This window comes from Ovis canadensis, chromosome 1, assembly GCF_042477335.2.
Source record: "Ovis canadensis isolate MfBH-ARS-UI-01 breed Bighorn chromosome 1, ARS-UI_OviCan_v2, whole genome shotgun sequence".
In the NCBI taxonomy this organism is placed as follows: Eukaryota; Metazoa; Chordata; class Mammalia; order Artiodactyla; family Bovidae; genus Ovis; species Ovis canadensis.
The window spans coordinates 194594356-194616906 of record NC_091245.1 but is presented as its reverse complement, the minus strand read 5'-3'; the positions used below and the strand labels follow the sequence as shown (position 1 = coordinate 194616906).

The 22551-nt window shown below is 39.1% G+C and overlaps 3 protein-coding genes and 1 long non-coding RNA gene across 6 annotated transcripts in view; 2 read left to right on the top strand and 2 right to left on the bottom strand.

Moving 5' to 3' along the window:
- Positions 1–726: 726 nt before the first annotated feature.
- Positions 727–1769, bottom strand: NCBP2AS2 (NCBP2 antisense 2 (head to head)). Its single transcript, XM_069557061.1, has one exon. The coding sequence runs from the start codon at positions 1476–1478 to the stop codon at positions 1179–1181; it is 300 nt and encodes a 99-aa protein (XP_069413162.1). The 5' UTR covers positions 1479–1769; the 3' UTR covers positions 727–1178.
- On the top strand, positions 1552–8353 carry NCBP2 (nuclear cap binding protein subunit 2). The gene is made up of 4 exons (XM_069557028.1): positions 1552–1786; positions 3789–3970; positions 6172–6310; positions 6859–8353. Exons 1-4 carry the CDS (start codon positions 1709–1711, stop codon positions 6928–6930), a joined length of 471 nt encoding a protein of 156 aa, XP_069413129.1. The 5' UTR covers positions 1552–1708; the 3' UTR covers positions 6931–8353.
- A 379-nt stretch (positions 8354–8732) lies between these two features.
- Positions 8733–22551, bottom strand: part of SENP5 (SUMO specific peptidase 5) — a 48140-nt gene continuing 34321 nt past the window's right edge. For 2 of the 3 annotated variants that reach the window (XM_069556648.1, XM_069556666.1), the window contains exons 7-10: positions 17314–17451; positions 14400–14483; positions 12969–13019; positions 8733–12096 (exon numbers count right to left, since the gene is read on the bottom strand). In XM_069556648.1, coding sequence (XP_069412749.1) covers positions 11986–12096; positions 12969–13019; positions 14400–14483; positions 17314–17451 — 384 coding nt within the window. In that variant the 3' untranslated portion in view covers positions 8733–11985. The remainder of the gene's footprint in view (positions 12097–12968; positions 13020–14399; positions 14484–17313; positions 17452–22551) is intronic. The other variant, XM_069556656.1, reaches the window with a different exon arrangement.
- The window catches only part of LOC138422334 (uncharacterized), a 36700-nt gene continuing 29906 nt past the window's right edge, over positions 15758–22551 (top strand). Inside the window, exon 1 of the long non-coding RNA XR_011249837.1 lies at positions 15758–15848. This is a non-coding gene — a long non-coding RNA (uncharacterized lncRNA). The remainder of the gene's footprint in view (positions 15849–22551) is intronic.

The following is a 22551-nucleotide window of genomic DNA, read 5'->3' as shown; positions in this document are numbered from 1 at the left end:
CCTCAGATGGTGCTGCTGCTGCTACTGCTAAGTCGCTTCAGTCATGTCCGACTCTGTGTGACCCCATAAACGGCAGCCCACCAGGCTCCCCCGTCCCAGGGATTCTCCTGGCAAGAACACTGGAGTGGGTTGCCATTTCCTTCTCCAATGCATGAAAGTGAAAAGTCAAAGTGAAGTCGCTCAGTCGTGTCTGACTCTTAGCGACCCCATGGACTGCCGCCCACCAGGCTCCTCCGTCCGTGGGACTTTCCAGGCAAGAGTACTGGAGTGGGGTGCAATCATTGCCTTCTCCGCAGATGGTGCTGCTTCTGCTGCTGAGTCGCTTCAGTCGTGTCCGACTCTGCGACCGCAGAGACGGCAGCCCACCAGGCTCCCCCGTCCCTGGGACTCTCCAGGCAAGAACACTGGAGTGGGTTGCCATTTCCTTCTCCCAGATGGTGCTAAGAACCTCTATTTTTCAAGCTGCAGATGCATGTGGCAGTTACACCTGTGCAGAACTACAATTACCACACCTTTCTCCAATCATCTTTCCCCACACCTCCCGCCGTCTTGCTGCTGCTTTATCCCATAAATATCGCAACCCCTTTGCCTTGAGGAAGACCAGATCTGAGACTAGTTCTCCCCTGGCTGCCTTGCCAGTAAATCCTCTTCGCTGGAAACCTTTGCATTTCCGCATTTGGCTTCCTGCGCACGGGGCAAAAGAACCTTGTCCTGTAACAATACCCATTACTCAGCTCACACATTTAATCAGAGGATTTTTGGCAGTTGCAGGATTGTCTTTCCATCCAGGATCTCCCCTGGAAGTAGCGACTTGCTACATCAGTGCAGCGGCAGCAGCATCGATCACTAGTTTTAGTCCCATTTGCTGAGGTTAAACCTCTCGCCCGTTGTACTTAGGTCCATGGCTCTCTGTCCGCGGTGAATCAGGGCCGAGCCTATCTATCTCTGTCAGGCTTCGGGGAGTTTCTTCCTTCGCTGTGTCCTGTCCGATCACGGCTTCCCTGGGGGTGTCAAGTTTGGCCCGGGCTCTCTGATGAGTGGGACGTATATAGGCAAACAACTTGAGTCAGGATTCCAGGCCGTGTGTATCGTCACGGATGAGGGATGACTCCTTAGCGCCGAGGCCGGTGTCCAGCCCAGAGGGGAAACAGGCGACCTCGACCTGGCCCAGCCTGGGTTTAGGGGTTTGCTCCTGGGCCTTTCTGGCTACCTGGTGGTGGCCGCGGGCGTTCCCGGAGGCCTCGGCGTAGCTCCTGAGTGAAGGTGTCTCTGAAACGGGCAGCGCGGCGGCCCAGGGAGCCAGCGGGCCCAGCCGCGATGGCTCGCAAGCGCCGGGCCGCGTCCTGGCCGCGGAGCTGGGCCTGCAGCAGGGCAAAGGCGGTGAGCTGTGCCGCACGCCGGATGGGCCGAGACTCTGAGAGACGCTCCACCAGCTGCGAGCTGTGCAGGAGGGCGCCCAGCAGCCGCCGCAGAACCATCCTCGGAGAGACCCGGAACCCGAAGCACGCCTCTCTCGCTTCTGATCGGCGACACCTGACTACCGGCAGTGTGTGCGCCGGCGCCGCTTGGTGACGACACTGCCGCCCTGGGATTGGAGCACCGGATTTCGACTTTCTGCAGCCGTATCTGCGCGTTTCCGGTTCCGCTACTGCTGGGGCTACCTGGTTATACTCTTGAGTGGCGGTGTCCTCTGCCACCTCTCTGCACTATGTCGGGTGGCCTCCTGAAGGCGCTGCGCAGCGACTCCTACGTCGAGCTGAGCCAGTACCGGGACCAGCACTTCCGGGTGAGGGAAGCCGGGTCGCGAGAAAGAGCCTCGGGCCGGAACGCTGAGACTCGGTTTGCTCTTGTCTCATTGTGTCGTCTCCCATTCTCTGGTATCCCGAAATGCGAAGGGAAGCCTGGGTGCCTGTTGGGGAATGGATGCCGAAAGGGCGTTCGGATATTATCAAATCCCCCTCTCTCGTAGGAAGGGAATTTGAGGCAGGCTTTCACGTTCCCTAGCAGATGCTCTCTGTTTCCGAGCCATTGCAGATGGGCGGCAGTAGTAGTGGTGGCTTGCGTTTTCACGAACGGTGTCGCGGGAAAGTGACTTTGTGATTTTGCTGCAAGCATCAAAAAAGGGTGTCTTTTTGACACGTGCAGTATGTGGAAGCACCATCCTGATCCAGATACCGGGACTTTTAAGTTACATCTACCAAACTGTGTTTGGCGTTTCCCTTTTCCATAGGCTAGTAAAACGGCCCTACAAAAGGCTTGTACCTGGTGGCAGACAAAGTTGAGCCCTGCCCCCACCTTTAGGGAGCCCTCGGTGTGAGGAGGGGGACCAACGTGTTAAGGGTCTGGATGTCAAAATCGGAGAACTGCTGGGTTTCCGAACAGGGAAAGTTTCTTTTGACCCATGTCATAGCAGATTCTGTGAAATGGCCGAGGCTGCAGATATTCAAGGTGGGTTCTTCAGTATCAGCAAAGACAGGGATGGAGTGAAGGTGACACTCATTAACTATTGGTTATTTAGTAAATTTGTATTGAGTGCTGTTGTGGAAGTGTCTGCTAAAGCGTAGAGAGGGAAGACAGTTTTCCATATCCTAAGAGTACAATGGAGGTAAATAATCTTAATCCAGACAATGGAGGTAAGTAATCTTAATCCAGCACAAGAAAGGGAGGGGCTGTTGAAGATTCAGAAGATTGAGAAAGGAGGGATCAGGTATAGAAGAGGGTGGGCGTGGAGAAAGTCTAAAATGTGTTTGTAGGGTGGGAAAACAAATTTGAGGCAAAATTGAGAAAGATCTCAGATTTATCCAATATTTAGTTTTTTAAATGTTTACTATATACCAGGTGTGATTATGGGCTTCCCTGGTAGCTCAGCTGGTAAAGAATCTGTCTGTAATACAGGGGACCAGTGTTTAATCCCTGGGTTGGGAAGATATGCTGGAGGAGGGCATGGCAACCCACTCCAGTATTCTCCTCTGGAGAATCCCATGGACAGAGGAGCCTGGTGAGCTGCAGCCCATGGGGTCAAAAGGAGTTGGATATGACTGAACGAATAAACACATGCACAGACATTATTTTACACGTCTATCCCTCACTTAAGAAAGTACCATATCATAGCCATGTTGAATTTCAGGCATTCTGCAAGATTACAATAGTGAAAGGATTAAACTTGTACTGTTGTCTATCTGCAGTCTAAAGCCTATAGCTTTATTTAGACTACTGTAAGATACTGTCTTATAGAATTTCTACAGTAGTTCCTGAATGGTATCTATATTATGTCTTACCTTAAATAAGTACTAATACTAGTTGTCTTAAACTGTTTGTTGGGACATGACTTAAACATGTGAGAAAGAAAGAGGAAAATGCTTCTTGACCATAATTTTAACAAGTCAGTAACTGCAGTAATAAACTTGTTTAGTGTCTCATTCCAAAGTCCTGAAAAACCTATTTTTATTGTAGAATGACTCTTGTCCTGTGAACTTTTTAAGGAAATAGGGCATTAGGGATAAGACTGGGCTTGGGTTCCAACTGCAACTACTGATTAGCTGCATGATCTTGGACAAGTTACTTAACCATCTTCCCTCAGGTAGACTGATGATAAATTAAATGAGACCATACACACAAACCTGACCTGCAGTCCCTTGATTCTCCCTAGAGGTGGACATATTACCTGTTGCTTCTGTATGGTATCCATGTTAAATTCATACTTCTAAAAAATGTAACTTGGAGCATACCCTTCATATTGTTTTGTGCCTTTTTCCCCCCCACTTTACTCCCTATCTTGGAAATTCTAGGGTGACAATGAAGAACAGGAAAAATTACTGAAGAAAAGCTGTACATTGTATGTTGGAAATCTTTCCTTTTATACAACAGAAGAACAAATCTATGAGCTCTTCAGCAAAAGTGGTGACATAAAGAAAATCATCATGGGCCTGGATAAAATGAAGAAGACAGCATGTGGGTTCTGCTTTGTGGAGTATCCTTCCTGTGTGTCTCGTGTAGCTGTTGCCCGAAGCTGGGGCCAAGAGCGGCTGATGCCTGTTTTGAAAGATGAGTGAGGACACTTGTTGATTAGCATCACTGCACTTACCTCTTCCTCTTCTTCCTTCATCTACTCCTGCCTTCTGTCCAATATGTCTATACTGTTTACACTGGGAAAGCTAGTAACATATACATTATGTTCTGAAATCCATTCTTTTTTGATAGTTGGTTAAGTAAATCTTTGAAAATGTATATGCTTATGGTACTTCAGAAAGTTCAAAGAGTGTATTGAAAAATAAAAGCCCCATTATCATTCTAAGTTCAGAGACATTAGCTATCAATCTCATTGGTGTCTTTCCAGAAGTAATTCTGTGTATGTGCGGTAGCATATTGTATGCACTTTCTTTCATCTACTTTAGAGATTGTTCCATGTTAGCACATGTAGGTTACCTCTTTTTATAACAGCTACATAGTATTATGTAGATGCATATAGCTTGATGCTTGTACATGTCATAACCATATTTACTTGTGACCATTCTCTCCCTGCAACCTCTCCATACATTTGACCACCTGGATTTACCCTTTCATATTTTGTTTTTTAACTGTTATTTTCTTTTTTGGTTATTTTGAGAAATTTTCCAGACCTAGTCCACCATGTCATTTGAATTTTCTGTGCCTTGAATTGTTTCTTTCCATTGTATTTATGCTGTAAAATTTCCTTAAATTTCTGGTGATCCCTTGGTTTCTGGGGGAAAAGGCTGACTTTGTGGATCTAGGCAGATCTTCTTAAGTTGTTGCCTTGCCTTTGGGACATGTGGGTTTCTTAAATGCTAGAATGAAAAAAGATTTTAGCTTGCTGATGTTAAAGACAATGCCATAGTTCCTTCAGTCAGTAACCGTATCTTCTTTATTTGCCTGGAATTAAATGTGTTCCTGCTAAAAGGTCTTCTTCCCACATAGAGACCTTTAATTAAACCCTATTTGCAGCCTTACTACTTAATCAGCTTGGAATTAAGAGCTTCCTGGGTTTGCTGTCTCCTTTAAGCCTTTCAGGAGTATTTCCTACTGTGACTTTGTTTCACCCATTATTAATCTTTAGCTTTGGCATCTCTCATCTGCTGATGGCCTCTTCTACTCTTTGGGTATATGTTTCTTTCCTGTTGTCTAATGGAGGCCCTGAGAAGGAAAGAAGATAAAATGTGCTCACTATCAGGTTGAATCAGAAGCCCCATGTTTGAACCTATTCCCCACTTCTGACTTTGGTGTCTGATTTCTGGGCTCTGCAAGCTTCTTTCACTCCTTCAGACACAAGGGACGAGTGCCCAGGTTTTGCTTTCACTCTGGTGCCGAGAGTGTAAAATAATTCACAGGGGACAAAAAAGACAAAGAAAATATTAGATACTAATCAGTGTTTAAGAACTGGAATGTTTTTGCATTTGCCTTGAAGGTCAAAGATCAATAATCAAGATGACAAATACCCAAAAGAAAGGCTACCTTTCATTGTCAGTATCCCGCCCCCCCCCCCCAATTTGCCCTTTAGCATTCATTTCATTCAACAAAGAATTATTGAATGCCCATGTGTGCTAGGCATTGTGTAGACACTGGAATTTCAGCAAGTGTTTCCCCACCTGTGTAATTATAGACAAGGGGAAAGGTCCAGATCAGTATTTCCTAGATCCAGATATAATTACTTACATATAGTTTTTAATAGCATCCCCAAAATAGATTTAGTAGATCTGGTTTAGAACTACTGACTTGAGTGATACTTTTTGAGTGTTTCCTTCTAATGAAATGTGATGGCAGGTCTTAGGCAGTGACCTCTTTTTAAGGTGGTTCTTGAATGTACAGCTTCATATTCAGGGAACCGAAAGATGCTATTGTTTCCTTGGATAACAGTTCGTGGTTTAAACCTGCACAGAACATATATGTATTTTGCAAAAGAAAATATGGAGATAGTGGGATTGGGTATTTAACAGGATTATCCAAAAAAACCATCAGTGTAGCTGAGGATGAGATACCATTTTTGACTGCTTCTGGACCAACCTCAACAGGCCTATAAACCAAATTAATGTCTTTGATCTCCATCTTGTTGGATTAGTTTTTGTACTCTTTAACTCAGCTTCATTTAGATGTTTCTTCCCCTCTATTTACAAAAATGTCTGGAGAAATGTTAATTCCTTAATAATCATAATTAAGATACTATTCAAGAGCAGATGCAGAAAATGCCATGCGGTATATAAATGGAACTCGTCTGGATGACCGGATCATTCGTACAGACTGGGATGCAGGCTTTAAGGAGGGCAGGCAGTATGGCCGTGGGCGTTCTGGGGGCCAGGTATGCAGGAAGGTTTTCTGTGCTCAGCCTTTGCCTGGGATTCCAGTCCTAAACGATGTGTTTTGTCAATTTGTATTTGCTCTTCTCAAAATAACTGTGCCTATAACCTTGGCTTGAAGTGAATCCACCCATTGGGGTTGATAAATTATTAAATTTTAAAATACCATTAAATAGTATATCTTTGCAAGCAACCATTACTGGACTTCTGCAAGGGGCTGAATATTCTCCTGCAGGAATGTTGAGCAAAGCAGAATGTACTAAAACAACGTTTCCATTTTTATTTCAGTATAGTTTAAATATTCTTTGGAATGTGCTATCTTTGAGTGCTGAGTGTGTAAGCCTGATGTTTGGTTTTTTTTAAAAAAAAAGCAGTATTAAAATAATTTTGCAGGGCAGTTGAACTTTATCATCAGTTGCTCAAAATCATGTTACACTTAACAATGTTTACATTATGACATCTGAAAAGGCTTAGTTATTTGTCTGACATATTTTGGAAGGCATGTTTGTTACACTAATCTCTGTACTGTAACATGTTCTTTTCAATTAAGGTACGAGATGAATATCGTCAGGACTATGATGCTGGAAGAGGTGGCTATGGAAAACTGGCCCAAAACCAGTGAGTGGTTGAGAGCCCCATCATGAAAGCCCACTCCTTTGGCCTGTTGAATTTGACGGGTGTTACCCAAGGTCTGCAAACCTGCCTTTTGTTTTTTTTTTTTTTTTAAACCAAGCTTTAATCAATGTTTCTACTGAGCTGGAAGCCTTGTCATGGTTTTCCTCTTAAAAATTATTAAAGAACAGAATCCAAAAAAATGCCTTTAATTCTGTAGAATTAAATCTTAGAATCTTGGTTTTGTGTCAGATTACCAAAATGATTTCTGTTACTAGGTCAAAAATTGTGTTCCTTAGCAACAGACTTCATGTATAATGTTGATCTGTCAGCCAAAAACACACTTCTTTTAGACTGGAAAAAATTTTTAAGTGTCTACCATGTTTGCATCTAAGTAGGTTCATGGTCTACCTTGGGACCTGGAATTACTATTTTAAAAATTTTAAGTTTTCATAAGATAAAGTTTAATAAGTAGACTTTTGCTATGTTATGTAGCTTTGCTCTAAATTAGGGGAACAGATGCTTGATAACTGAAGTTTTTTTTTTCTGTGTTGATTTTTAATCTGTAAAGGCAAAACTTAATGGAAATTCCTAAACAGTTGGTATAAAAGTAAGCTTTAGACAGTCCCGGGGAACACCACCTGCTTTACATGCTTTGTATATCAGGAAATAAGGGACAAGGATTGAAGGATATTTATTTACTAAACACATTTTTCAAAATGTGAGATGTGAGCGCCTTCAGATCTATTTTTTTCATTTTCAGACTGATCTTGGGAATGGAGTGTTTTGTGGTGTTTGCGTTTTTTTGTTTTTTTAAAGAGCTTACAGATTGAGAGAATGGCTTAACAAAATCAGATATGGTTCCCTTGGGAAATGTTTTGGCCAGTTCTTACATTGAAGTCTGTCTTGTTTTTTCTCCAATTGTGCTATGTTTCAGAGGCTGGACAGTCAGCTGATGGTCTCTACAACTCTCAGAAGGGAGTCTAGAGGATTTATTTTGCATTTGTAAGGCAAGAGATGATTTCTCTAATGTTACATGAATTCTTGCTCATTTTAAACTGTTAGTCTAGTGTAATTCTCCCTGACCTAAGTGAGATTTTTTCATCTAGCAACAAAGTATCTCCTACTTTCCAGGAGTCTGTGAAGTTGGGGCTGGAGTATCTCAATGTGAACAGCTTTCATGTTACAGTGTGTGTTTTCTCCAATTTAAATTGGCTATTTGGATATCTCTAAATCAGTTGTAAGTATTTAGGAAAACGTGCAAGTAATTTAATGAGGACATAAAGTCTTTTTTACAGTAGTTTGAATTAATGTATTTTATATTATTTTGCAGTAAAACATGATTCAGATTTCTATAGGCCTTAAAACCACAGACAGTATTTCATATTTGAATTGTCTTCTGTAACAGATTTCAATAAAATTGGACCAACTTACTGTGTTTTTCCTCACCAAGAGACATTGAAACACTCTTAGCCTGGAATCCATTTGGGGGGAAAATCTGCATAGTGTGCAGAATTTGCATGTCCATTTTGATCTGAGAGTTACTAATATGGTAGTCTCTTGCTATATGCTGCTAATTAAAACTGTTCCTCAGTCACATTAGCCACATTTCAGATGCTCGATTCCTGCCTGTGGTAATGGCTGTTGTAGTGGATGCAAATACAGAACATTCCCATTACTGGAGAAAGTGCTGCTACTGGACAGTGAGCTGCTTAGAGCCTATGCAGATAAGCCTTGTAGTGACTGGAGTGCCACTGGGAAAAGTTACTACTCGCCAAACAGTACATGTTACCCAACACGAGAGAACACACATTTATAAAGGCATTTAGTTTATTTTTCAAAAAATATGTTTGCTAGAAGGTTTGAGTAATTTTACATGATCATAATCTTTAAATAAATTTTTTCTGACCAAAAGGTACCATTAAGTGGACAGCTTGTCTAGATCTGCTTTTGTTAACACCCAAATACAATTAGCATGTCTGATGGTATTCCCTAGGTCTTCTTAAATTATCTACAGGCCAGGAGGCAGAGCCTAGCACATAACAAAGTATGTGTTTTATAACTGCTTATTAGTTCAGTTTCATAACAGTTCAGCAGAGCAGGTAGTCAGTACATCTAATTCACACTATTAACACACTGGTTCTTGCCTAAAGGGTCTGATCCATGCAGAGCTCCCAGTTATTCCTTCTAACCCAGGAAGTAGTACACCACATCTGCAGAGAAAGGGGGCAGCTCTACTTAGGCTACTGCTGGCGATGTCTCAGGTCTGTTTCTTTGTTCCAACTATGAATTCATGGTGACCAGTGTTAATTATATTCAATGATACATAGAAAATAAAATGCAAAGCCCAAGCAGCAGCAAGCAGCTGCTGCTTCTCCCTTTCTTAAGAGAAGATTGGTTCTCTATGATTGAGAGAACTAAAAGTGAAAGTGAAATCGCTCAGTCGTGTCCAACTCTTTGTGACCGCATGGACAGTAGCCGACCAGGCTTCTCCATCCATGGGATTTTCCAGGCAAGAGTACTGGAGTAGGCTGACGTTTCCTTCTCCAGGGGATCTTCCCAACCCAGGGATTGAACCCGGGTCTCCTGCATTGCAGACAGACGCTTTACCGTCTGAGCCATTTAGTTTGAGAGAACTAAAAGTTCAACTAAATCTACATTCATTGCTATAGATTTTACAAAAGGATAAAAGCAATTACAGACTGGTAAGTTTGCTGATGGAGAGGACTGAGCAGCTTGTTGAAGGCACATCATAAGCAGCTTTTAGTTTGTGTAAGGCCTGCCCTCAACCCCCAAAGCATAAGGTCTGCCCACCTTGTGGGCACCTAGACAATTCAGTGCCAAGCTAGTGAGAGTAAAACAAAACAATGCCTGTCTCTTCTACCAACAGCCCAGACTATATTTCAGAAATTTCTGTTGCAAGGAAACCATTATTGCAAACATCAGGAAAAAAGGCCATCCTAATGGAGGGCTTAGGCTAAATAGAGGTTTATACCTAATCACAAGACTAGGGGTAGGAAGGGCAAGTGGGAAGCAACTGTGTGTACTGAAACAAGCTTCTTATGAATAACAAACATTTTAGCCAGACTTAAAATATTTGACATTTAAGCTAAAGCATGCTGGACAGTGTAGCTCAAGGTGCCCTATTAAGCCGGACATGAAACAGACCCATGACTTGGGACAGTTCACTGTAGGTTCTCTCTGCCTCATTGCTAAGAGAATGACCATTTCTCAGACTGAAAGAAATGACAACTCAAGCTTGGGGCATTAAGATTTTTTTCCAGAACCCAACTCTCTTGCATGCCTGGTTCTGTCAGTGAGATATGAACTATGGCGCTCTAAAGTATAAGACATTTTAAACAGCCTACTTACTAATTCCAAAAAAAAAAAAAAAAAGCAAACATCTGGCATACAGATTTGAAAAATCTCGTTTGCATAATTATGCCTGAAAACCTCAAGAAAACATCCAACCCATTTTGTCACCTTTCCAATGTGGATGCAACCCTACCTGTAGCAGCACAAAGTGCCTCTAATCTCAATCTTTCTAGTGATGTGAAGCACAAGAAGAAATACTGACCTGGTTTTATACTAAGGAGTTTTGAGTCAGGGAGTAGGAAAGTGCTGGCCTGTTTAAAATGTAAACACTGGTTTTGGTGCTTGGAATGTCTGGGGATAGGGAACCCTGCTCGTAAACATGTTCTGACTCCACCCTCAACTGCTGGCAGTCAGCCCTACCTTCCACACACCTAAGGAGGCATTAACCCAAGTATCTTTTGCCATTTGCTTATTCTTCCTTTCCAGTTATCACAAAACTCTGTTAAAGATGCAAGATCCATTACTTTAATCCTAATGCAGCAAAGGGTAAGGACAGGGCCACTTCTGCTTTCCCCCAGATGAGGTTCATGGAAGCAAAAAAAAAAAGGGACTCCTGTGCTGGAGTCTCAGGGATGGTCAAGCAGAGACAGATAAGTCCTGCATTTGTTGCTGAAATCATTAGAGAAATGAAGGGAAAGACTCATAACATTTGCTGTAACCCCCACAGTATCAAGTCTCCCTTATTACCTTTTCTGTTCTCTTCCCCAGCCACGTCCAAAAGACCTAAAATTAGTCTTTGGTTTTAAATGTTTATATTTTAAATACCCTTGAAATAGGTATTTGGCAAATCTTAATTTCTTCCATGTGGGAAAAAATACAGGGGAAGTGACAACTTGTAAGTTACTCTTGAGCTGGATTCTCATTTGTTCCACCACTAGTTTGACAGATACTAAATTTTAATGGGTCAAAACCAGAAGAATCCAAGGAGTTCAGTGTTTCAGCAAAAGCTTTTTATAAGATTAAAGCAATTATTATAAATCTTAAAGCCAAGGCTGAAATCTCATTTGTGGAGATAATTGGACCCTCAAGGTCACTTTCGTTTTCTCATATCTTAACTCTTCACAAGGCAGGCACTGTGCTTACAAGTGTGCCACCATAAATAGAACATACCAGTCAGTTTATGACCACTTCCTTTTCATCCTTTAAAAGGAATGGGACTCACTGAAGAGAGAAGTCAGTGAAAGGTGCTGCTGGTAAAAATAAAACAGAGGGCTGACTGTCAAAACCCCTCCTAGCTACCCCTTATGCCCCAGGGAACATCTACTACTCTCAGAGTTATGTTCTATCAAAAACATCCTGCATTTTTAGGTTCTGGAATTAAAATTTAAACCTGTATTCAGTTCACGTCTAACTAAGTTTCAAAAGCTGCACCAAATCTACTAGGCTTTTTTTTTTTTAATACTCTGCACTGCATGCTCTGTCTATATGCATGCGTTTGGATAATAAATATTAAATATGGGGGGGACACACACAGAATCCATAAAATTAAAAATGAAACCAAACTGAACAGTAAAAAATAGTACATGGTCACTAGAGAAATGAGTTAAGGGCAGAAAATAAACTTGAGGTAACAATAGTGGCCCAACACCACTGATCTGAAATACCTGTAAAAATTCAAATAAGTGTTTGGAGATTCAAGTAACAAACCACCTGCTCCAGCTTGGTCAGACTTCCCAGAGTCCCTGCTGATTCAGTCCATGAGCCGGCACTCACACAGCTCCTTGTAAATCCTCTTTCGCACTCGGGGCATGTCTTCTTGGGAAAACTGGAAAGGCTGCTCTAAGGCGAGGCACTTGCAGTACTGGAAAGGTCCCAGAAACACTTAAGTGGCATGTGGAGTTACGCATCAGCCCAACACACCATTTTACTAGATGCAGACTTAACAGAATAGGGTCTAAGGCAAATGTTAAAATTGGTTTAGACTTGTAAAACATACTGTTTTAAAACATTTACCTCCAAAAAAAAGTTACCTCCAAATTACAGTCAAGTTTTCAGGTAAGTATATGGCTTGGGATACTCCTTCCCTCCCCACTCAATACTGTGAAAAGCAAAACTGCCACAGGGGCTCCAATTCTCAAGGTGAAACCTGCCGAGAATGCAGTCAAATCTAATATGGCCTTTAAGTGAGAACCTGAGTTTGTTTATAAACTCTGGACATTCATGAGTCATATGAGTGAGCCCATCTTCCAAGATCTTTGGAAATCTGTAAATAGTGGATTATAAACTATGATTTCCTTCGTAAATATAATAATTTTTTCTATAGCTCTTTGAAACCTAAGGGAACCTGCAGCATGAGAAAGCGCAGTGTCTGAACGTGGCCCTTATTTAAAATCTAGTTAGTTTTTACTCTGGTAAAAGACTACTTGCCAGTGGTTAAAAAAATAGTTAATTCTGCAAATGCCAAGAGTGTATGACAGGACCAATGCAGGTCAGTCTCCAATGTGACTTGCCAGTAACCTCTAATAATACACGGGTGATACCAATTATTTATCCTCAGCCTTAGAAGGTGGTTCTTCCTAATGATAATACATGAAAATGCAAGAACTACTGCTTTTCAATGACAGGTTTGGGAGGAAAAGTGTTCTGTTACTTGTACCTAGTACCATGCACACATCAGCCTTCTCTCCTCTAAACCCAACAAGTTTATAAAATTGTAAATAAAAAAATATTTACCTGGAGCACAAATACTCCACAGTCACTATCGTTTTTCTGTTGTGGAATACACTAAGGGGAAAAACAAAACAATTATTAAAATAAAATCAAGTGTTTCCTGTCAGATAAGAAAAGCTGCAGGAAACTTGTATCCAAGACAGCTGGTATATACCTCTGGCTTACAAAGTGTTTGAGTTTATGGAGGCACCTGGTCACATGAAAAGAGCTATCAATCAGTAACTTATAGAACATTTGCCTAAACATGAGAAATGGGAAGTCAAAAATCCTATTTTAAAACTTCCATGGATAATCAGTTTTGCTGTCAGTTCACTGACAATGGAATCAAAATGGAATTGTGACTCAGAGAACGCAGACCTGGACTCTGAATCCTTAGTACTAAATGCTGCTTGGCAGTCTTCACTCTTCATCTTGCATTTCACAACTCTCCTGTTCTTTTAAAGACACTGTAAAGGTAAACAGAATGTTTTCCAAAGAACTGGTTACTATATTCTGTCTGCAGTGTTGAAAGATCCTGATTAAATTTAGGGGAATACCTGGATATACTGTTGGGTAAGTTCAGAATATGCACAAGAGCAATTCTGGTTTCAACTAATAAACTAGGGTATTTAAAACATGAAACCTAAGTTTAAAAGTTAGCATTTAGTTCAAGGATAAATGCATAAATCTTGTCCCTTTGGGTTTGGGTTAAAGGTTTATTTCAAGACTCTGCTTCTTTAACATTGTGTCATTGATCCAAATAGACCTGAGTTCAAGGACCTGATGGCCAATGGTTTTGATGAACTTTGGGGAAGGTCAGAGATGCTTCTTACTCCTAAATGACTTGCCTACCTCTGATTATAAGGATCAAATGAGATCATACATATAAAAACACCTGGAAAACAAAGCAGTACCCCCTAAAATGCAAGACCCTGCTATCTGTGACAGAGTTAAGAGGGTAGGCCTGCTTACTCTGTCCCATATACAGCTTTACTGTCTACGGCTAAACAGTGCTGCTTCTAGACCATATTCAGAACTGAAGCTCTCAAGCCACTTGTCTTCCCCAAATGCCTGGAAAGCAGCCCAGTGCACTTGCTCCCTTGGTGAATCCAAAATAGTCATGTCAGTATTTCTCTGGGTCTATATGAATCATCTGGAAATAAGAGCCATGAGGCAAGAAGCAGATGTCTTTTTTTCAACAGAGCAACCATATCATCAGAAGCTGCCCCAGGGATGAAATGATTGAATTTACTTGCTCCAGCAAGCAGCGGGAAACTGGGCAGCCAGATGATGAATGCTGAACTGAGCTTTATTCTGAGCTGCCTCCCTGCAGCCTCCAGACTCTCCTTTGGTTATCTTCATGATCAGTCTTCATATGCATTTAAAAACACCCACCCCTTAGATAATTTCAGCCCCTTGACATGCCTGGGTTTTCATTTTTTATCACTTACTTACCTTTGTAACAGCAGTCTGCCAACCCTGAAGAAATTCAGGTCTATTTTTTTCTCTGGCTTCAGTCAGCAAATACTTTCTTATATTCTGGTTAAAAAGAAACCACAACACAGATGCTGTGTTCCATCAGTTGGTGAAAAATGGAACCTGCCCACAGCAGATAGAAGCAAAGGAGGAGGCTGTGGCCCCACCACTGGGCAGAGTATGCATTAAAGAGTTTAGAGCTGGAACTTGACTTCAGACCTTTCTCACTTGATAGAGTGAAGGACTCAGACCTTCTATACTGTATGCACTTAAGACTGGACACTGGTATATGTTTTAATTAGATCTTTTTAATAAGATGGTCAGGCTTTTCCAGGAATAAGTCAGCTTGGTGAATTTGAAACTTAAAATGAAATACTGGCAAAACAAGAATGTCTTAATTACTGCCAATGCTTAACAGAGAGAAGGAATCCACGGCAGAAATCATTAATAACTGAAACTAAATTTAAACATTCTAGCCTTAGATTTACGAGGGCTGCAGGTAAAAGTATCACTCAGTTTCTAGAAAGTTATATTACTTAAACTCATCCTGGATACTAAATACAGTCAAGTCCAATGCTGAAATCTCTCCCAAGACAAAGCCTATTGGAGTTTCTACTTTTCCCCTACGCCCTCCACCTCTCTGTGCATATCTTTCTCTGCCTATCTTTTTGTAAGGGTGAAGTCAGAGGTTGCATGAATTAAATTAACCCTCTGAAGGTGGAGGAGAAATGTGTATGTACATGTATATATACACAAGTGTATGTCTGTATATTTGTATTTTTTTTCCCCCATATATTGTATCATTCTGCAACTTGCCTTTTCAAACTTGGTAGGTCTTATAAATCTTTCCATGTTAAGACACAAAGATCTGTTGGGTTGGCCAAAAAGTTAGGTATTTCTGTCAGATGGTATGGAAAAATCCAAGCGAACTTTTTGGCCAACCAATACTATATTCTGTAACTGCTGTGGTCTGTGTAATAATGTGAATATATTACAGTGTGTCTACTTAGCTATTCTGTTGGTAGAGCAAAGTTTAGTGCATTTTGATTTTTCACTATTGTCAATAATGCTGCAATGAACACCCTGGTGTGTGCCCCATTCTTGTGTGCATACACAAGTACTTTTATGGAGTATAGACCAAGAAACAGAACTAGTTTGTAATAGGATATGCATCTTTTTGACTTAAAAGGCACTTAGAAGCAACTAGAACTGCAGTTATTCCCCAAATGGCTGTATTAATTTATACATTCCACCAGAAAATATGAGAATGCCTATTTCCTTACACCCACTTTAGTACCATCAAACTTTTCCTAACATAATAGGCAAAAAATGGAACCCTGAGGTAATTTTAATTTGTTGTTGTTCATTCACTAGGTCGTGACCGACTCTTTGCAACCCCACTGACTGCAACACATTTCCTATTTTCTGGTGAGCATCTCTCCATGGGTTTAACAGCTATTGGCATTTTTCCTAAAAATTACTTATTTTATCCTTTGTCCATTTCTTACATATTTCTTTTTTTTACTCATCTGTAGTTCTTTTTATATTCTAGAAAGTGAATATATGTCAGTAACATTGTCTCCAAGTCAATTCCTTTTAACTTTATGACATATGTAAGTTTAAAATTATGACATAGTCTTGCTTTTTTGGTTCTGGATAAGAAGGCTTTTCATATTCTGAGAACATAACATCTATATTTTAGTTTAACTTTCATAGTTTTATATTTAGACCATTATTCCATCTGGAATTTGTTTTTCTTATATATGAATGGTATTAAACAGAATTTGTATTTTACTTTTCCAAATAGCTAACTTTCCCAAGGCATACATCAAATAGCCTGTCCTTCTTCAACTTTATCATTTACTAAGTTCCTACATATACATGAGTTATTCCTAGATTCTTCATGTTGTTCCATCAATCTACTTGTCTACTCCTAACCAATTATTAAAATTTTGTGATATGGTTTGACATCTAGTAGACCTTCAGTTTTTTTCTACTTCAAATCTATTTTAGCTGTTCATGACATGAATTCTGCAATATAAATTCTCGATGAGTTTATCAAGTTTCATTCAAAATCCTTCTGAGAAACTGATTAGGACAAAAACTGGTTTATATTAGTTCAGGGAGAATTAATCTCCTAATATTGAGTGTGCCTATCTTTCCATCTATTCAGATTTCCTTTATGTACGTTAGAGTTTTCATCTCAAAGAATGTCCCCTTTTCTGTTAGGGTATATTCCTGGGTAATTTACCTCTTTGTTGCTTTTAAAAATGAAATCTGTTTACATTTTCTAACTAGCTCTTGCTAGTGCAGGAAAATCAGGAAACATACTGATTTTTCTTGCTTTGTATCCTGCCATCTTGTTGAACTCTAATATTTTGCCAGCTGATTTCTCTTGGCTATGATTCATTCTACAAAAGTTATTTTGAAGGTACAAACTAATTTTAGCTCTAGGAGAAACCAAGAAAAATTATTTCTGTTTGTTTTTTTGGCTGCACCTCACAGCATGCAGGATCTTAGTTCCCTAAGGGATCAAACCTGTGCCCCTTGCAGTGGAAGCATGGAGCCTTAACTGCTGGACCACCAGGGAAGTCCCAGAAAATGATTTCTATCCATATTCGAAATGTAGTTTAAAGGGAATGACTGAAAAAAAAATCTGATGAAATCCAAATAGGACAGGTATCTCAGAGAGGGATCCAGATCCTGGACTGCTACCTCTTCCCATCTGGAGGTTCCTCTTATAGTCCATTTCTCTGCCAACATTTTGACATGACATGACAGAACCTGATCACCTGTGGTACTGACTTCTGCTGCTCTATCCTAGAGCTGAGATACCATTTGGTCAATGACAAAATGAATAGGAAAAAAGGAGTGGGGGAGTATATTAACTTACCTCTACACAAAACTTAAAATGAATGCCTTGGGAATCATAAAATGAAATAATTCGATTAGAGAGTGTCACAGTAATGAGAGACCAGTGGACTTCCAGGTGAATAGGGATCAACAGAAGACTCTTTTTAAATAAATCCACCTGATCAAGAAAAAATAAAAGAAATGCAGCCATCACCATGGGCTTTCCAAACCAACAAGAAACAGCAGTTTCCATTTACTAACCTTTCACCTGCCCAAGGTCATAAATCTAGGAATTGAAGACAGAATTTGAAGCCAGATCTTAATCTAAAACCAGATCTTTACTAGTTTATATCTAGTAAGCTAAAATATACAACAATAAGGAAACTGAAGGTACAGAAAGCACTGTTTTCCACTTAACCTGCTAACCTGTGCTTATTAACTACCTAACATGATTTAACTTATTTTTTAAGCGTAAATAATTTTCTTATATATATATTTGACCTAGAATCAATTCCTATCTAGGAAGGAACTGTGGTATTAGAAAACAACATAACCTTCTTTTAGCATTCTTCTAGAGACTCAGTATAATAAGTCTGGTCAAGTTCAAATTGTAGCTCTGTGGTCAGAGGACTTTGGTAATTTGCATAGCTTCTTTGTGCCTTGATTTCCTCAACTACAAACTACAGATAACAATAGTATCCACTTTATGAAGTTGTTGAGAGTGACAATACATGTAAAATGCATAAAGTATGCTTAACCATTATATGTGGCCAATAAATCTTAGCTGTTATCATTATCACTACCCTGGATCTCTCAGTTGTCAAAATTGAGAAAAATATCCTTGATAATTATTTATATGTCCTTTATATCCCAATTCACGCTTCATATCCTAATACATGTCCTTTAAAATCTAGAAGCACTCACTATACCACTTAAAATCCCAGTTGTGGACTGGATGATAAAGAAGCAGGTAGTCAACAGAAGGATGAATGGACTCCTTTCAGGTGTTTTTATGAGTATTTTAGTGATTCCTTGAGTTAAAACAATTACAAGACTATTTTAAACTAGATTCTTAGCAACTATTTCTCAAGGCTTCTTTGCTTTCTGATATTCAGATAATGTCCTGCTCTAGAAGACTCTTCCACTAGTTTACATGACCTTGGAACAAAGCACTTCTGCAAACTTGGGAGGTAAAGTGGACAGGAAATATTAAACAGGACAGACAACTGGTCCTTTCCGGCTCAAAAATTCTGAGTATCTAAAACAAGGAATCATATTTAAAATACAGTATTAAATGAGACCAAATTTACATTTTTCTTAAAAAGAAGCTTTTTAATTATAAGGCAATTTTAAAATAAAAGTTACAAAGTACAGATAAAAAGATACACTTTGGTTTATATCTTTCCAGATCTTTTTCTTCTTTAATAATTTTCACACACATACAACCTTATTACATACAATTAAGAATGATATGTGTGGTCAATTATATTATTGATATCAATTATTTGTTGTCCTCGCTATAAGAGGGAGGCTCAAATGGTAAATAATCTGCCTACCGTGCAGGAGGCCCAGATTCAATCCCTGGGTCAGGAAGATACCCTAGAGAAGGGAATGGCAACCCACTCCAGTATTCTTGCCGGAGAATCCCGTGGACAGAGGAGCCTGGAAGGCTACAGTCCATGGGGTTGCAAAGAGTCAGACACAGACATGACTGAGCAACTAACACTTTCAGTTCCCTGCAAGAGGATTATACAGAACTACCTATTGCCATGTGGCTTCACTGCCCCTCCCAGGGGGAGAAATGTAGTCACATGCTTTGCTTTAACCTATGCATGGTAAAGAGAAGTGAATTTATGTCATGACCAAGCTGAAGCTTCAAGAACCATCATGTAGCTCTAAGACTGACATGTCTCAAGATTAGGTGCTGCTCCTTCAGTCTGAATCTCATTAATGGGATAAAGATGAAAAAACATAGCACCATCTCTTAGATACAGAGAAAGCATTTGATAAAACTTAACATCTATCTATGATTAAAAGCTGTCAGCAAACCACAAATAGGAGGTATCTTCCTTAACTTGATAAAGAGTATCTATAGATCATTTATGAAAATCTCATAGAATCTACAAAAATCTCCTAGAATCAGTGAGTGAGTTTGACAAGTCACAGGATACAAGGTAAATATAGAGAAATCAACTGTATTTCTCTATACTACTGCAAATAATTGAAATGTAACATTTTAAAAATTCTGTTTATAGCAGTTTCAGAAATACCTGATACATTTAGGTGCAAGATCTGTACACTAAGATTTAAAAAATATTGCTGAAAAAAATTAAAGATACAAATCAATGGAAAATATACCATGTTTACAGACTGAAAGACAATACTGTTAAGGCCTCCATTCTCTCCAAATGAACGTACAGATTAAACACAATTCCAATATAACCCAGCAAGTTTTTTAAAAGTAGAGATTGACAAACTGATTCTGAAATTTCAACAAGAATGCAAAAGGACCTAGAATTGCCAAAGCTATCTGAAAAAGAAGGCTAAACATGGCCATTTACACTGATTTTAAGACAAACTGTAAAGACAGTGATCAAGACAGTGTGGTATTAGCATAAGAACAAAGTGCAAAAGAACAAAGTCCAGAAAGAGACCCACACATATATGGTCAATTAACTTTCTCCAAAGATGCCAAAGCAATTAAAATGGGAAAGAGAAGTCGTTTCAGGAAATGCCACTGAAACAACTGGATATATATCAGTTCAGTCGCTTAGTTGTGTCCGACTCTTTGCGACCCCAAACTGCAGCACGCCAGGCCTCCCTGTCTATCACCAACTCCTGGAGTCCACCCAAACCCATGTCCATTGAGTCGGTGATGCCATCCAACCATATGGAGGGGGAAAAAAAACCTTGATCCCTACCTTATGATTACACAAAAACTGAGATGCACCAGAGATGTAAATATAAAACCTAAAACTATAAAGCTGTTAGAAGAAAATATATGAGGCAAATATTTCTTAGACTGGATATAGAAAGCAAGACTATAAAAGAAAAGAGTATGGTAAATTAGATTTCATAAAAATAAAAGTCTCTATTCATCAAAATGCATGTTAAAGAAATAAGGGAGAAAAGTTAGAGACTGACTGAGACAAAACAATAAAAAATATAGATTTGATAGAAGACTTATATCCAGAACTCAAGGACTTCTTTATAATACTTTTCATTCTTATCATTCACTCATTTTTTTATTGAGTTGGTGAGGTTGTTTCTTACTGATGTGTAGAAGTGCTTATATATTTAAAAAATAGTTCTTTGATATTTGATATAAATATACATTTGATATCAAATATTTGACATAAATATCAAATATTTTTCCCAGTTTACTATTTATCTTTTTATATAGTTGAATTAATTCATTTTTCTTTTATATCATCAGAGTTTTAAGTTGTACACAGAATGGACTCTGCTGCTTTGAGATAAATTTTTTAAAATTCTGCTGTGGATGTTCTTTGTACTTTCATTGTTTCACTATTTGTTGCATTCCAAATTCTTGGTTGCTCCATAATTTTTCTTAATGTAATCAAACTCAGTACTTAATTCTTCTATTTTTCCTTTTTTCTTTAATAATAATAGCATTTATGACTATTTTTTTTTCTCAAAAGAGATTTCATTTTATTCCATAGCGGCTGCTAAGATTGTGTTCCCTTTTCTGTCCTTTACTATATAATCTATTTTCTTTTAGACCCAAGGGTTATATCAAGTAATATGTATATTTGTGAACATTTTAAAGATTTTTTTAGATACCTTTTATTATTTATTTATTTGATTGAACTCTGGTTAAGGAATAGTATATGTAATAATTTTGGCCAAGTACATGACCAATTTTTACAAATGTTTCTTGGATATAAGAATAAGTGTATATTCTCTTTTTTGAGGGGTATAAAGATCTGTTAAACCAAAAACACTGGTTGTATTTTTTATATATGATCGTATTTTTTATCTGCTAGATTTGTCCAACTATGAAAGAGGTCTCTCAATATCACTATTTGCCAAAGTCTCCTTGCCTTTGTAATCACGGTTATCTCCTATATACTAGAATTTCATCACAGTGTGCTTTTCACCCTAAGTTCTACCTCATCTGCTGTTAATACTACTGTTCCTCCTGTTGCTTGCCACCGCCACTCCTTTCTTTTGGTTTGCATTTGCCTAGTACCTGTCACTTGACTTTCAAGCTTTTTCATATTATTTTATGTTTGTTTCTTATACACACATATAGTTGGATTTTCTGATTTAATCCAATCTGAGAGGGTCCACGGGATGGAACAATTTAATTTATTATATTTAATGAAATGACACTGAATTATACTTGGCTTTATTCCTTCAATTTCATGTCATTTATTATTCAGAAAAATTTCCATGCTATTTACAAGACATACCTTGTTTTACTGTACTGTGCAGATACTGCTTATTTTATGAATTAAAGATTTATGGCAACCCTGCATAGATAAAGCCTATTGGCACCATTTTTCCAACATTTGTTTACTTCATGTCTCTTTGCCACATTCTGGTAATTCTTGCAATATTTCAAATTTTTTCATTATTATTATATTCATTATAGTTATTCATGATCAGTGATCTTTGATATCATTGCTCTAATTCACTCAGGCTCAGAGGATGGTTAGCATTTTTTTTTTTTTAAGCAAAAAGGTACTTTTAATTAAGGTATGCACATTATTTTTTTTATCCATAATACTATTGCAAACATAAGGGACTATTGTGTAAACATAACTTTTATATGCACTGGGAAAACAAAAAATCTGATGACTCACTTTTGCAGTATTCACTTTATTGCCGTGGTCTGGAACCAGACCAACAATACCTTCAAGATATACCTGTCTAACCTTTCTCTACTCCATACTACACATGATCATCTTTCCTCAGCTATGTAACTTCTCCTGGTTAAGTAGTATCCTATTATATGGATGCATATACATATCTTCATTTATATGTATTTTATATTTACTTTTATTTATTTATTTGGCTGCACCAGGTCTTAATTGTGGCACTCGCAATCTCTGTTGCAGCATGTGGGATGGATCTAGCTCCCTGACAGGGATCAAACCCAGGACCCTGCATTGGGAGCCCAGAGTCTTAGCCACTGGACCACCAAGGAAGTCTCGGACATATATTTTTCACTTGACCAATCCCCTACTAATTAGCTGTCCTCAATTTTTCTAATATAAACATCAACACAGCCCATCTAGTGGCACAAGTTACA